At 43.4% G+C, this 16,788-nt stretch overlaps 1 protein-coding gene across 1 annotated transcript in view; it reads right to left on the bottom strand.

Annotated features, from left to right (window-relative positions):
• LOC107380872 (alpha-1,3-mannosyl-glycoprotein 4-beta-N-acetylglucosaminyltransferase B) overlaps positions 1-16,788 on the bottom strand; it is a 53,857-nt gene that overhangs the window by 16,328 nt on the left and 20,741 nt on the right. The window contains exons 2-8 of the mRNA XM_070554725.1: positions 10,483-10,662; positions 10,229-10,372; positions 7,833-7,966; positions 4,532-4,578; positions 4,158-4,271; positions 2,152-2,227; positions 1,400-1,514 (exon numbers count right to left, since the gene is read on the bottom strand). Of these exons, the coding sequence (XP_070410826.1) occupies positions 1,400-1,514; positions 2,152-2,227; positions 4,158-4,271; positions 4,532-4,578; positions 7,833-7,966; positions 10,229-10,372; positions 10,483-10,662 (810 nt within the window). The remainder of the gene's footprint in view (positions 1-1,399; positions 1,515-2,151; positions 2,228-4,157; positions 4,272-4,531; positions 4,579-7,832; positions 7,967-10,228; positions 10,373-10,482; positions 10,663-16,788) is intronic.

The raw sequence follows: 16,788 nt of genomic DNA, 5'->3' as shown, positions 1-16,788 counted from the left end.
TGCCTCCCTGCTTGACATTCAGCTTTACGAGGTTGGATTGGGGGGTTAAACCACCAAATAGCTCCTGAGCACAACCACAGCTGCAGCTCACCGCCCCCCGCAGGGATGGGTCAAATGCGGGGATGAATTTCACCAGTGTGTGAGGACTAATAGGACTTTGACTTCATAGTGTTCCCCTCAACCACAGAGAAGTGCAACATCTGTTACGGAGAAACCACTTTGCTTCAGTCGCATTAGGTTAAATGTTGTTCTACATGATGCTGTGGCACCCAGCTGTGACGCTTTCTGCCTCCTGAACCCAGAATCTCACTGGGCTGAGAGTGGTGACAACAGCCTGTAAAAAAAAAAAATCACATTCCCTTCCCTTGTGTGAGTCTTGGGGTCTCACTCTGGCGTCGATGAAGACTGAACAAGTTCAAAAGATTTGCAAGCCATCTCTCCCAAAAGTCGCTGAGTCGTCATAGACGTTTGAAACCAACCAGCAAGATGAAACAGCTTTGGGAAGAATGATTAAAAATGACAAAAGGATAAAATACAGAGATGCACCAAAGAACTCATCAGTGATAGTATATGTTGTTAGTCTGAAATCACTCTGAGCTGTTTTAACAGAATGTTAATGTGCATGTTTGTTTATCAGAAACCTCTTTGGTCGTTTTAGTTCTTTCTGCCAAACCTGCATCAGCAGACCAGAGTCAAAAACCAGCATCAGCCCACAAAACTACAGTCAGACACATCTGGTTGAGTTAATGAATCAATGACTCAAATATTTTAGGAACATGATTCCAACAAGAACTCACTGAACACATTACTCACTTAAAACCTTTTAGACTCTTTTGGTTCAAATTTAGATTTTATTCAATAGGTTTATTTCATCTTTGTAATATTTCAGGAGTATTTAAAAAGTCACACTTTTATTGATGCGGCTTGTTTTAGTTTGAGGATATGTGGCCGAATACATCTTGTGTCAGAGCTGACGGGAGAGACTGGTCCAGGCTCAGGCCAGATCTTTCCCCTCAGGTGGGGTTTGGTCGGTGTCTCTGCCTTTATCGAGTCATAATATAAAAAAACTCCTTCTCCTTCTTCTGCAGTTTTAGGCTTTGAGGAGAACAGAGACAGTGATGATTAACTTCACTGTCGGACTCTTCACAAAGCAACAGTTTCATCATCATCCTCAGGAGACGAAGCACATCCTAACGAGGAGCAGAAAGTTGAGCTAATTTCATCTGTAAACTTTGCTTCTGCACTCTCGGTCATGATTCTTTACCCCAGAGCGCAAACGCTCCACCTTTATCAGCAAAAATAAACCAGTCTGGACTCCTCTGCTGCAGGAGCCGGCAGTAGGAGACGAGCCGAACAGACTTCCACTAACGTGAATAAGAGACACCGTGCTGAAACTGACCGATGAAGCCGAGCTGAGAGAACTCCAGGATCATCCATTCCTCTGATGGCTGCTGCAGCGCAAAGTTCTTCATGGTGGTGAAGTAGTTTGGACGAGCGACGATGTCGTCCTCCAGCTGGGAAACAGAGACGCATGACAGATGGCTGCTTTTACTTACGGCTCATTAAATCAATGAATGTAAATACATTATATGCAACACTTACATTCTGTATTTATTTCTTTTCAATGTTCTGACCAGTTAAATTTCCCTTTGCATTATAAGTGACAGTAATCACTCATGGTGAGAAAATAAATATAATCTGAATTTAGTTTTGTATGAATTTTTCAACGTTCATCAATTGGTTTTCCTGAACTTCCTTCTTTCTCTTTCCTTCTTTGTGATTATTACACTAATATCTGTGATGCATGAGAGGAGTAAACTACAACTGAAATAATTAAATGGAAAAGCAAAACTAGCAAAGAATTAAAAATCACAATAAAAACCAAAATGATTAAACATGTGTGAATATAAATAAATACATTAATGTTTTCCTGCAGTTAGTTTTGTTTCCATTAGAAGTTATTTGATATTATTATTTAAACTTAAAAAGTTATTTATTCTTTATTCATCTTAATTTTGAAATATACTCTAACGAAATATTTCAAGATCGGAATATTTTTCTTTGATTTTTTTCCATTTTATTGCTCTCATTATGATCTCTGAACAGACCTGCAGAAACCTGGTGAGAGATGACAACAGCTGATTTTGTTACCTGAACATAGTAATTTCCTTTGGACTGAGCGTACATCATAAGGAAACAGTAGTCCAGGTTCTGCTTCGTCCTCCATCTGAGGAAAAGGAGGAGAATCTGTGTTATTAGTTTCTGTCTCGTTACTCCACATACCAGCGGAAGACCAGATTAAACTAATTAATCTGAGATTATCTGAGATTACAACGGGACATAGGGAGAACCATCAGTCTCCCATCAGAGAGATGAAACCATTAGAAGTCAAAAGACACTAATTTAGATAAAACCAAATGTTTGTCATCAGTCAGCTGTTACATAATCAGCTGTTTGTTGCCATCAGCAACTGATGTTCCTACTTCTACAGCAGCTCATCTGTATCGTCTACAGATGTGTGTGTGCATGTGTGCGTGCATGTGCTTGCATGTGTGTGTTTGTGCATGAGAGTGTGTGTCCATGTGTGTGTCCACGTGTGTGTGTGTGTGTTTGCGCAGTTGTGCGTGTGTGTGTTAACGTGTGCATGCATGTGTGAGTGCGCATGAGTGTGTTTATGTGTGTGTGTGTACATGCTTGTGAGAGTGTGCATGCATGTTTGTTCGTGTGTGTGTGTGTGTGTGTGTGTGTGTGTGTGTGTGTGTGTGTGTGTGTGTGTGTGTGTGTGTGTGTGTGTGTGTGTTTCCACAGCTGTAGGAAAACACATTAATAAAAATAAATCACTAAACCAAAAAGTCTAACAGATCATTTAATCCAAAACTGTTTTATTCCAAAAATCTCACTTTATTCACAAAAATCCACCAAATCTTAGTTACGGGGTAAAGAACTCAGGCCTGAAAACAGATCAGAGCGTCTCATTAGGAAAACAGAAAATCAAACACAACATTTAAATCCTTCATTCTGAGTTAAAGATCAGAATCTACCGAGTCGACTCCGAAGCCACTAATCCGGTCCAGAACTTTTGATTCAGTCCAAACCTGTTCCTACAATGGTTCTGGATCAACAGTTTGTCAGACCTTCTGAAGGACTGAAGCAGTGTTTCTTTGAACTTTATCTGATTTTGACCCAGTTTCAGTTCTGGTACCAGAATGTTTGACCTTTGAATCTTCTAGCCAATAAAACACCTCCCAACTCAAGAGACCAGCCAACGGGCCGCTGAAGATTCAGACTTTTCCCTTTAAAGCAGGAAAGGAAGTGTTCAGATGAGTACCTCGTAAAAAAAAGTCACATTAGGTTTCAAATAAAAGAGCTGCTGTCCTCCTAACACTTTATGTAGCGTGTGACGACCACCACAGTCGACTCGTTTTGTCTTTAACATGTCGTAAAGCTCTGAAAGCTGCAGGTTTACAGCTGGGACTCAATAACCTTTTTATTCTCTCGGCAGCATGAAAACATTCAGCGAGAAAAGAGTTTTTATTGGAAAACACTAAAGTTGACACAGAAGCAGCCTTGTCTCCCACTTTGTCTCCAACAGTCTGCAGCTTCTGCTCCTAAACCAGAACCAGACCACTCTCTCCCTCTGTCCCGTGATCCTCCCCCAGCCAGAAGCATCTTTCCTCCTGAACAGCAAGTCGTGTCCCGACTCCATGTCCACAAAGCTACAGGTCAGAATCCAAGGGGTTAAAGTCCTGCTAAGGGACATCAGCTGGATCTCTAACACATAAATCCTCCAGGTTAATAAAGAAAAACTTCACGTCAGATCTTTAAAGAGTAAATCAGATCAAATCTGAGTCAAAAAAACAGAAAATATCAACAAAAACTGATCAGATGGATAAACGATTCACAAAACTACACAAACGTTAATTAATAAGTGTGAAAATCTTTTTAAAAAGTATAAAATCTACACCAAACAGGCAAAAACAAACAACTAGAGACGTCCAACATCCAAACATCAACAGAGGATCTCAAAATTCACTGTTTTGCTAATATTTGTTTTATAGCCTCTCTCCTTGCTCTCCTTTGCTACAATTTGTTGAGTTTTTATTGAGCAAACTGAAAAAAAGTGAAAGAAAACAAAACAAGGTCACGTAAAAACAGACCTGACGCGCTCCTTCGGGTCTCCGAACGATTCTCTGAGTCGGGAAAAGTCGGGATAGAAGTGAATGGACGGAGAGACGACTTCCAGCAGACCTGCCTGGATCTCTCCTGGGAAACTGAGATGAGGAGAGAGTCACACACACACACACACACACACACACACACACACACTGCAGTTATCCATCAAGAGTTCAAAGGTCACAGAACCAAAATCTCACTAACAGCTGGATTTACTTCTACAGACATTTCTCAAATTCTGAAGGTTAGTGGAGGTAACAATGTGTTGAAGAAGGAAAGAAGGGAAGAGGAGAGGGAGAGGAGGAAGGAAGCTGTATGTGGTCATGGTAACAACATCCAATCATGCATCTGGACTTACAGGCGCTTCAGGTTGTCAGCTACACTGCTGGCGTATTCATGGTCAGCCTGAAGACACAAAAAATCTCAGTTTTTTCAGCATCACACACACACACACACACACACACACACACACACACACACACACACACACACACACACACACACACACACACACACACACACACACACACACACACACACACACACACACACACACACACACACACACACACACACACATACACACACACACACACACTTAAATATCAATAACAGGAGTAATTTATGATGTCAGAGCTCAGTCCCTGATCAGGTCCAGTCAGAACCAGATTGGGTTCCTGTGGGACCCAGCCGTTTGGTTCTGAAGGTCAGCGTGAGGTCACGTGTTTCCAGCAGCTCATCCCAGAGTATGGTTTGTTTTGGCGTTTAGGAAGTACCAGGCGGGTGGAGCTTTGCACTGACCAATGGGAACAGAACAAAGTTCTACGGATCAGATTGAGTCCAAATCACAGCTCAGCGTGGCTCAAACCACAAAGAAGATATCTGAGCTCATTTCTTAGGAATACTAAAAGTTTTCCATGAGGGTTTCTATGTGAGTGGGACTTTCTCCAAAGCAGCACGGTAGAATTCTTTAGGATGTTTTCCAAAGACAAAATCAAATGTTTGTTTCTGCTTCCTGTCTTTATGGAATATTATGATCACAGACTAAAGTAAATACAGCTGTGCGGTATAAACGTAGGGGACTGAAATAACATGTAAAGATACTACAAAAGAAATAAAATACATTTAGGAATGTTTTCTAATGAGATTTTCATTATTTGTCTCTTCATATTCTTTGTTAGAATGAATATTTAGGTTTTAATATCCTGCATAAGATTATGTAGGAATGAACTAAACAGGGAAAAGAAAAGTAGTGATAATAAAAAGCTTCAACATCGTAACATCTTCAACATCTAAACTTCAGTTCGTCTCCAAGATCTTGGAAAAGGTTGTGGCTAAACAACTCACAGCTGCTCTTGATGAACATAACATCTATGATAGCTTCCAGTCAGGTTTTCGTAGAGCTCATTCTACTGAAACAGCTCTTCTTAGGGTATCTAATGACCTTCTGACTCACAGTGATGCAGGGGACTGTTCTGTTCTGGTCCTGCTGGACCTGACTGCAGCCTTTGACACTGTTGACCATCACCTGCTACTGGAGAGGCTGAGAGACTGGGTAGGCCTATCAGGATCTGCTCTGGAGTGGTTCTCCTCTTATCTCTCTGAGCGCTCCTTTTCTGTGGCCGTCTACAAGTTTAGGTCCTCCACCACCTCCCTTACCCATGGTGTCCCACAAGGTTCTGTGCTGGGGCCTCTGCTCTTCCTCCTCTATCTGCTTCCTCTTCAGCACATCCTGAGCTCGTTCAAAGGAATCTCCTACCATCTTTATGCAGATGACATCCAACTGTATATCTCCTTTAAGCCCCATGAGATGTCTAAGCTGCAGCTGTTACACACCTGCTTAGACTCTATCAAAGCCTGGATGGCTGGGAGCTTTCTACAGCTGAATGAAGATAAGACTGAGATCCTCATCTGTGCCCCAGACAAGCTGGTTCCCAAAGTCAGAGACTCTCTTGGTCAGCTTTCTTCTCACACCAAACCTTCTGTCAGGAATCTTGGCGTGACCTTTGACCCAGCTCTCACCCTGGATTCTCATGTCAGTTCTCTTGTTCGCTCTTCCTTCTTCCATCTCAGGAACATTGCTAAGCTGAGTCCCATTCTGTCCCGCTCTGAACTTGAGACAGTTCTCCACACCTTCATCTCCTGACGCTTAGACTACTGTAACTCTCTTTTCACGTGTCTGAGCAGAACCTCCCTGAACCGTCCACAGGTGGTTCAGAATGCCTGTGCTCGGCTTCTGACCAAGTCCTCCAAACACACCCACATCACCCCGCTTCTCCTCCAGCTTCACTGGCTGCCAGTCAACTTCAGGGTTCATTTCAAGATCCTGGTTCTGGTCTATAGGGCCTTACATGGACAAGCACCATCTTACATTGGTGATCTTCTTAAGCCTGATTTATGCTTCTCCGTCTGCGTCAGTGCGGAGACACGCAACGCCATTATCCGTCCTTGCGTAGGGCTCCGGCAGGCACACAAGTACGTACGGAGTCGAGCCCACTTTTTTAAACATCCGTCGAACGAGACGGATTACGCAAGCTTGTGATTGGTCAGGACGCCGCTGTTGTTTACAGCGCCGCCATTGCAAAGAGAGCCGAGGATAACTAGCGACAGACACGGAGAAGCTTGAAGAATACCTCGCGAAAAAACTAAAAATATGAAAGTTTCATCCTCCCGTGACTGGAGGAGTGAAAAGATGCGCAGCAAGCGTTTTATTTGTGGACGGAAATGACAGGAAACGTGGGTTTAGAGGTGGGGAGCGCATGAAGAGGTGGGAGAATGAGAGACAAATATGTCCGTGTTAAAAGTCTCTTATATACACAAAAAACACAATATAAACACACCATCTTGGACCGATACATGACAGGAAACCACAGAACAGCACTACGCCCTCTGCTGTCCTGCTGAGCAATTGCTTTGCAACACTCTCCAGGAGACGGAGAAGTAAAAGAGCAAAACGCTTCCGTCAATCCGTGCGTGTCTGTCCCTTGCGGAGCTGACGGAGAAGCATAAACCAGGCATTAGTCCCTACACCCCCAGCAGGTCCCTGAGGTCCAGTGATCAAAGCCTACTGGTTGTGCAACGCACCAGGCTAAAGACCAAAGGTGACAGATCATTTGCTGCTGTGGCCCCCAGACTCTGGAACTCTCTCCCCCTGAGCCTGAGATCAGTGGACTCAGTAGTCTCCTTTAAAAAGCAGCTGAAGACTCATCTGTTCAAGCTGGCTTTTGTATGACCTTCTTCACCACTCTCTCTTTATTCTGCTCTCCCCACCTATTCCACCTTCCTCAAGATCCACTGATTTCCCTCTTTCCTATTCACTCTCTCTTTCTTTACATTTTTTCTTTTTAATCCCAATTGCCTATTTTTGCTCATTTTAAATATATTTTTAAACATTTTCTAAATGCTTTTAATATTTTTACTTTTTTTTTGTTTTTATGAAGCGCCTCGTGATTTTTATCTTGAGAGGCGCTATAGAAATGATCTCTTCTTCTTCTTCTTCGTAAAAACTATAGAAAAACATTGAACATTTTCTAAATAAATAAAATAATTTTTTTATGGTTATCAGTGCTTTTTGATGCATGTACTTTGTAAAGGCAACAGGTTGCTGATGAACCCACACACACACACACACACACACACACACACACACACACACTGACCTCTGCAATCAGGACGACAATGACACAGTCTTCCTTCTCTGCTGGGCTGAGCTCAGACATCAGAGAGCTGAGTGTGTCGGTCAGGTAGGAGTGGACCTCCCTCTTCACACTGGGAACCCCCATGACGATTGAAACTACCCACACACACACACACACACACACACACACACACACTGAACATCAGAAGAAAGGACTAAAACCTCCAGCGGACCTTCTGAAATGGACTTAGCCAGCAGTTGTCAGGTTTAAACATGTTTACAGTAATTACACTAGGCAGCATCAAAATAACAAACTCAGCATGTGTGAGACATAAATACCCTGCCTGTATCATATCATGCCGAACCACACAGGATAGAAACGATGACGAAACATAAAGTAGACAGAAACAGACAGGTCCACAGAAAATACACAGATCCCAGTTTGGTGCCTTTCTGGTAAATAGACAGACTCCTGAATGGGATGTAACATTTAAATGTTCACAAGATTAATCAAATGCAAACAAGGCTCACACACACACACACACACACACACACACACACACACACACACACACACACACACACACACACACACACACACACACACACACAGTGAGCTCACTCGGCCCTACAGGCCAGAGCTCTTTAACCTAGCAGGGACTCAGGATGCATCTCAGAGGTTACACTCTGCTTGGTTTTAGGCTGCTGGTTGAGCCCGGGCCCCTGGGCGGAACACCGGAATTCTGCAAGTGTGATTAATAAGGTTTGGGCAGGTTTCACCAGCATTTAGCCTCCTGCTGTGGGTTCCCCCTGAGGTCAGGTGTTCCACCGGCTGAACATCAGTCCCTGGATGAGTCTAATGCATTAGGCAGCGTCACAAAAATAACCTTAATCTGAAGTGCTAGCCCTAAGGCTAGCTGAGCAGCTGACCCGTTTCCACAGAGTTTTCCAAAACAACAGCTAGTCTTTTCCTGGCTGAAGGATCCAGTAAAGAGCCTGGAACTGCTGGAGTCTCATAAGCAAAGCTGCTGGACCAGTTCAGGAGCTGCTAATGGTTCTACATCGTGGGGGGGTCGGGTCGGTGTAAAAAGCAGAGAACAAGAAAGTCATAATCAATCTGATCATATTACTGATTAACCTTTTACCTGAAATATGAAATAACAATAACAAATCATGTTTAAAAGGGAACTATGGGTTAATGTTAATGTAACAACCAGTGTTTTATTATCTAATTATGTAACAGTGCTGCCTGTACCCTTCACCAGAGGGCAGTAGACACATGTAGGACTGGATAGGGCAGGTTTTTGACGAAGGTACAAATCCTGTTGCTCCATCTGGATGCTTTAGGGTCACAAATGCCAACATCAGTACTCAGTGGTGTAACTGATCAGATGAATTGATTTCAGTTTTTGACACCAGCTGGACTTCTCTACCAACGCTAGCAACAAAAACACAACTAAAGGTCAAAAAGGACATTTTTAACACTACAATTGACAGCCAACTTTCTGATGAGGTCAGAACAATGATGTTAGACCTTGTGGCACAAAGATGTCCACCAAATCTCAGAAGAACTGTCATTTTTCACAGTAAGAACTATAATGTGCTGCCTCTTTTGCTGTTTTACACGACTTTAATCTGACAGCAGTCACCTGTCAACACCTAACTGTGGTGGAGGACAAGTTAGCTAAAAGGCTACTCCCTGACCCGAGAGCAGGCCACCTCACTGAAATCAAGCAACACAGCCTGGGAGGTCACGATGGGTCAGTCGCACCAAATGTCCAGAAAACAACTGGAGCAGGTTCCTTCTGATAGGAACAGGATGTGCTCAGTGTCATAATGACGATACAATGTTCACTTTGTAAAGAAAAAAACATCTCCATGTAATCAGCGAGTCTCTTTTCAACATGGCTGCTCATCTTCTCCAAGACGGTGGTCCTGGAATGTGAAGGTCATCATCATAAAGTGATGTTTGTGGATGAAGCAGGCTTTAAACAAGCCAGGAGAAGCAGAAGTAATTTTATTGGTCAGATTTAAGTGAAAGTAGCTGGACAGCTCTGGACTGTGGATGGCTGTGGAGCTGTCCACGTGACTTCAGGTCCATCACCAGATCACCACCATATCCCCGTACTCTCGTTGTCTCAACCCTACTGAGGACTTTTTTTCCCACGTGAAGATGGAAAGTTTCTCGGACAATCCCCTCTACATGGTGATCCGGCATGGATTCAGCATGGCAACCAGTTTTCAGCAAGATGTGTTCATAGAGGAGCTGAGAAACTGTGGCCACATCCATAAACCCGATTTTAGGATTTTTCATAAAATGCATCTCTCATTGTGGGATTTGCCACCAAGTGTCATCATATCACATTTTTCTGTGATTACAGTAAATCCTCTGTTCTGGTTCTGCATCGGTCCTTTTACCTCCAGTTCTGCCCTGACCGAGGTGCACGGCAGGCTGCAGGCTGTCCTCTCGGTTCAGGAGGTGAGGAAGATGGTGAAAGATGGAGGGAAGCTGCAGCACATTCTTACTGCTGCTCACGTTCCACAGCTTCATCCTCGTCTCCTCTGAGGACACACAAAGTTACCTGATCAGAACAGGCACTCCAGGTAGGACAACCGTAAACAGGACTTGGCAGGCTGGGTTAACACAGTTACATCATCATGATGAAGCTGACCTGAGAGGCTGCTCCAGGTCCGGTTGATGTCTCGGAGTGCCTGCTTCTCAGCAATGGCCCTTTTGATCTCCTCCAGAACCAGGTTCAGTTCCTTGGAGCGCCTCAGGTTCTCCTGCTCGGCTGAGTGGAGGCGCTCCCTCAGAGCCAGGAACTCCCTCTGGTAGATGTCCACCACATCTCCTGCAGAAAACACACCAGGAGGTTTTACAACAATTGTCATTTAGGCAACAGAGGAGAAAGAAAACTAGGTGTTTGCTGGTCATGTGACTAAACACAACCTCTCTGGGTCTTCACGCAGGAATTTCTCAATTACTTTAAGATCATCAGAAAACTGATCAACACAGTGAAACTAAAACACGTCCTTCACCAGATTTATCTGGAACGAAAAACAAATCTGAGAAAATTTAGCAGGAAAATGAATGTTTCAGAAACAAACAGGAAATAGTTTTAGTCTTAATGGTCCCAGCATCTTATTTTTATTAGTTTTCCTACTTTTTCCTTTAGTAGAGGATCAGATTCTGACCCCTGACATGTTTCTGTCCCACCTGATCCAGCTTTATAAAAACAAATCAGGAACTCGCTTGACTGACTGAAACCTCCATCTGGTTTTTATAACTGGGGCTTGTTTCTGTTTTATTATCGTCACCCAAGGAGATTGGTTCTCGGTAGGATTAACGGACATCACCACCAACAGGGAGAATAAAACCTAATCTAAGTTTGGTTACAGGAATAAAAAGTTGAATCTTGGATCTCTCCTCACTGAGTCAGTGGGAGGTGGAGGATAAATCTAAAGTAATCCTGGTGAGCTGTCACACACACACACACACACACACACACACACACACACACACACACACACACACACACACACACACACACACACACACACACACACCTCCATTCACAGGGAAGCATTGAGACTGATGCAGAGAGAAATATGAAATGACAGCTCTTGAATATTTCATGTCTTCGGTGAGTCCCCGTGTGTGCACATCTTCATTCAGACATTTAACAATAGTTTCAGGCGTTTTTGTTCTGGTTCCAGTGAGAGTTCTGATGTGTGGTTTATCTGCCCTTAACAAACAAAGCCTCTACCTCACACAAAGGTGTAAATCAACAGGAAACAGAAGAGCAATAAAACCAGAGGACAGAGAAGATGTTGGAGGAGTCCACCCTCCAGCAGGAGATTAATGCTGTTCTCATGATCTAAAACATGCAGGAAGCACGCTGGAAGCAGACTGCAGCGCCAGGTATGTCCCAACATACCTGGCGCTGCACCTGACCCGCCAGTCTGAAGTTGCAAGTGAGATATTCTGACCACAGGGGGCGGTAGGGGCTGGGTGGCCTTTCGTTAACACTGTTAAGGGTCATTTTAGCACATAATGGCTCAAGATGAAATGACTTCAAAATATGAAAAAGTTGCAAAGTGTCACTTTAAGTTATTCAGGCTGTCATAGTCAACATACAAATATTTTATGCTTGTGTTTAGGAAGCAGCTTGCCTGGAGACAGCTGGAGATTGGCATCCCCCACAACCCTGCCTAGATGAGCAGGTAAAGAAAATGGATGGATGGATGGATGGATGGTGTCACGATATGGTGTTGGAGGACCCAAATATGCAACAATCCAGGATGACACGAGGCAGGAGATGATGTAAGTAAAAATCCTTTATTTGGCAGGATGAAAACAATAAATCCATAAGGCAGCGAGCCAAAATCCAAAAGTCCTGGGACACAGAACGCCAAAAGCTCATTTAGAGCACCAAAGTCTGGGAACAAAAGTCCTGGGACACAGGACACCAAAATCTCACCAAGAGCACGAACAAACGCTGACAGAATACAAACACAATGGACCGACAAGACACTGAGACAAGACAGGGCTTAAATACACAGGGAGGATGAGAGGGAGATGAGCTGCAGGGGTGTGGGAGGAGGACCAGGTGAAGGCAATGACTAATCAGGGAGGAGGAAGAAAACAGAGGTGGGAAAAACACACTAAATACTGAAAGGCTGTAACAAAGGAAAATGGCCTAGGAGAAAAACAAAAGACCAGAAAGCATGAACCATGACTAATATACTAAGGGGAAGCTGACACTAAAGGAAAACACCATAGAAAGAAACAACAGGGGCGTAGCTAAGAGGGGGTCAAGAGAGCACAGGACCTGGGAAAGGGATGTCTGAGGGGGGAAACCTAGAGGGCAAATGGGGAACACCAGGAGACACATGAGGAAGATGCAGACACGACACATGAGGGCACTAGAAGACACAAAAGGGGCACCTAGAGAGGATGGAGAAACATCAGGAGACACATAAAGGAGGGGGCAGACGCAGACCATGACAGATGGATGGGTTTAGGAAGCAGAAAAACTCTCCTAATGTCAACAAATCTAACTAGAGCAACTTTTTATCATCCAGTTGAAAACAGAGCAGCTAGCAGCACACGGCAGTGCTCTGTTTAGCTGTAATTATTCCTCTGAAACCTTGTTAAAGGAGCACAAAACACACATTTATTTGGCTGCTGACTGCAGAAGATGTAGAGACGTGCACACACACACACACACACACACACACACACACATACACACACACACACACACACACACACACACACACAGCTGATGAGTTTTTAATGATGCTGCTGCCCAGTTATTTATCTGCTCTGATGAAATCATCAGTAGTCTGTCTGTTTAATGGAACTCAGTTGCTGCTCTCTGGAGGAAAAGCTGCACTTTGTTCAGAAAACATCCCGACACGTCTGCTTCCAGGTTCCAGGCACGGGGACTTTAATCCGCAGACACAGCTCGAGGTTTGGGTGAAACACTCAGAGCTGCAGGACGGAGGCGGCTTTGACTCGCTCAAAGATAAAAGAACAGAGAAGACACAACTCAGGCTGCTTCTTAGGGGTGTGTGATGTGACAAAATACACTGAATGACTAACATAAAACATATTGTTTATACTGCACAACACACTGCTTGTTTCAGGATACATTCACCAGTCATCACCATGACGACACACATGCAGGGACAACCTATAGATTTTATGTCATAATAAATCATTAAGTATTATTGTAAATAACTACAAGTGTAGTGATATTTAACCCCTTGAGCCTGCATGGACAAGCGGGTTCAGAAAATGGATGGATGGACATTATTTATCAATACATGTTGTTATATACAGGTGCTGGCCAGTAAATTAGAATATCATCAAAAGGTTGAAAATATTTCAGTAATTCCATTCAAAACGTGAAACTTGTACATTATATTCATGCAATGCACACAGACCAATGTATTTCCAATGTTCATTACATTTAAATTTGATATTCATAAGTGACAACTAATGAAAACTCCAAATTTGGTATCTCAAAAAATTAGAATATTCTGAAAAGGCTGAATATAGAAGACACCTGCTGCCACTCTAATCAGCTGATTTACTCAAAACACCTGCAAAGGCCTTTAAAAGGTCCCTCAGTCTTGTTTTGAAGGCACCACAATCATGGGGAAGACTTCTGACTTAACAGCTGTCCAAAAGACAATCATTGACACCTTGCACAAGGAGGGCAAGACACAAAAGGTGATTGCTAAAGAAGCTGGCTGTTCGCAGAGCTCTGTGTCCAAGCACATTAACAGACAGGCGAAGGGACGGAAAAAATGTGGTAGAAAAAAGTGTACAAGCTCTAGGGATAACCGCACCCTGCAGAGAATTGTGACGACAAACCCATTCAAAAATGTGGGGGAGATCCACAGAGTGGACTGCAGCTGGAGTCAGCGCTTCAAGAACCACCACGAGGAGACTCATGAAAGACATGGGATTCAGGTGTCGCATTCCGTGTGTCAAGCCACTCTTGAACATGAAACAGCGCAAGAAGCGTCTCGCCTGGGCCAAGGACAAAAAGGACTGGACTGATGCTGAGTGGTCCAAAGTTATGTTTTCTGATGAAAGCAAGTTCTGCATTTCCTTTGGAAATCAAGGACCCAGAGTCTGGAGGAAGAGCGGAGAAGCACAGAATCCACGTTGCATGAGGTCCAGTGTAAAGTTTCCACCGTCAGTGATGGTGTGGGGTGCCATGTCATCTGCCGGTGTTGGCCCACTCTGTTTCCTGAGGTCCAGGGTCAATGCAGCCGTCTACCAGGAAGTTTTAGAGCACTTCATGCTTCCTGCTGCTGACCAACTTTATGGGGATGCAGACTTCACCTTTCAACAGGACTTGGCACCTGCACACAGTGCCAAAACCACCAGCACCTGGTTCAAGGACCATGGTATCCCTGTCCTTGATTGGCCAGCAAACTCGCCTGACCTTAACCCCATAGAAAATCTATGGGGTATTGTGAAGCGGAGGATGCAATACGCTAGACCCAACAATGCAGAGGAGCTGAAGACGACTATCAGAGCAACCTGGGCTCTCATAACACCTGAGCAGTGCCACAGACTGATCGAGTCCATGCCACGCCGCATTACTGCAGTTATTGAGGCAAAAGGAGCCCCGACTAAGTATTGAGTGCTATACATGCACATTCTTTTCATGTTCATTCTTTTCAGTTGGCCAACATTAGAGAAACAAACATTTTTTCATTGGCCTTTAGAATATTCTAATTTTCTGAGATACCAGATTTGATGTTTTCATTGGTTGTCACCTATAAATATCAAAATTAAACGTAATAAACATCGGAAATACATTGGTCTGTGTGCATTGCATGAATATAATGTACAAGTTTCACGTTTTGAATGGAATTACTGAAATATTTTCAACCTTTTGATGATATTCTAATTTACTGGCCAGCACCTGTATATTCATAAATTATTATTTACTGAAAGCGGGCAGGTATGAGTATAGTGCAAAGCTGACATCCTTGTTAGTACACCCAGTCTCAGGAGGTTAAAACGTGAACAATAAACAGCCTGACACCCCCCCCCCCCCCCCCCCCCCCCAAGCTCCTCACAAAGACAGAAAGCCTTCTCTAACAGCAGCAACTTGATCCTGATCTTACTTCACCTTTAAGGTCCTCACCCTGTCATCGAATGTCTCTCTCTCTCTCTCTCTCACACACACACACGGACATGGAGAGAGCAGAGCTCAGATTAACAGGTGAATGTAGACAAATACTGTAATCCTATACTATACACTATAGTGCAATATAACACAAATACACATGCACACGCGTACGCACACACATTCACTTTGTTGTTGTCATACGAAGCTGAGCTGAAAGAGCAGGTTGAGTCATCCTGTATTAAAGTGTGTTTGTGTAATAATCTGAGAGCCTACTATCACCGTAATGAGATTACCCTCCCCATTCACACAAACACACACACACAGGATGACTCACAGTTAAGGGTCTATGGAGCAAAACTTTATTTTTGTCAGTGATTCAACTTAAAAGTTGAAACTAATAAATGAGACAGACTCATTACATTCAAAGCCAGACATTTCAAGTCTTTATTTGTTATAACTGTGCTGATTATGGCTTACAGCGTATGAAAACCCCACATTCAAAATCTCAGATACAATATTCTGAAAAGGTTCAATATTCTAGACTCAAAGTGTCCCACTCTAATCAGCTAATGAATCCTAAACACCTGCAAAGGGATCCTGAGCCTTTAGATGGTCTCTCAGTCTAAATTGGATTACTGAAATAAATGAGCTTTGCACCATTTTCTAATTTTTTTGGGTTTCACTTGCATATCAAAACTAAGATAGGAGTTGCTTGTTCGGTTTTCAGAGTCTGTTTTCATTGTTTAATTTTGATGTTATTAGATTTCCAGACTTTAGTTATCTACGTTCCTCTGCCCCTTCATCGAACCCGTTCGTAAACACCTGGTTCTGATTCTGTCCCAGAACGTTTTACTTCTAGTTATTTATAGTCCACATCAGGTCTTGTTGTTTTATGCGGCCTTTTCCTCATGACACCACCACACCTAAACCTCAGTTTTGTGAGTTTGAGTCTTTTTTCTGCTGATCCAGCTCTTATTATTGAGTCCACTTCTGGTCAATGATTCACAACGTACGGCACGTGTGTACTTTGCTGTTTTAGCGTTGATGGTGATGTGTGAATGTGTTGCTGTCAGAGGTTCAGTCTGATCAGGCTCTCAGCTATGAAGACCCAACCTTCTATCCTGGCTTTCTTCCGATGGAGTTGAAGCAAAGAAAGAGGTGGTGGATTAATAATCCACCTGCAGACAGATTATTAATCCATTTTTAAATTTAGCCGCACTGAGCTGAACTGCTTTTTCTGCTCCGTCGGTAGAATTCTGCAAAGTATTAACATTTGTCTTCTGCTACAGGAACAAGCAGGTGCAAGGTCAGGGTGTG

The sequence above is a fragment of the Nothobranchius furzeri genome, chromosome 1 (assembly GCF_043380555.1).
Source record: "Nothobranchius furzeri strain GRZ-AD chromosome 1, NfurGRZ-RIMD1, whole genome shotgun sequence".
Classification (NCBI taxonomy): domain Eukaryota; kingdom Metazoa; phylum Chordata; class Actinopteri; order Cyprinodontiformes; family Nothobranchiidae; genus Nothobranchius; species Nothobranchius furzeri.
This window is presented reverse-complemented; position numbering and strand designations above follow the sequence as displayed.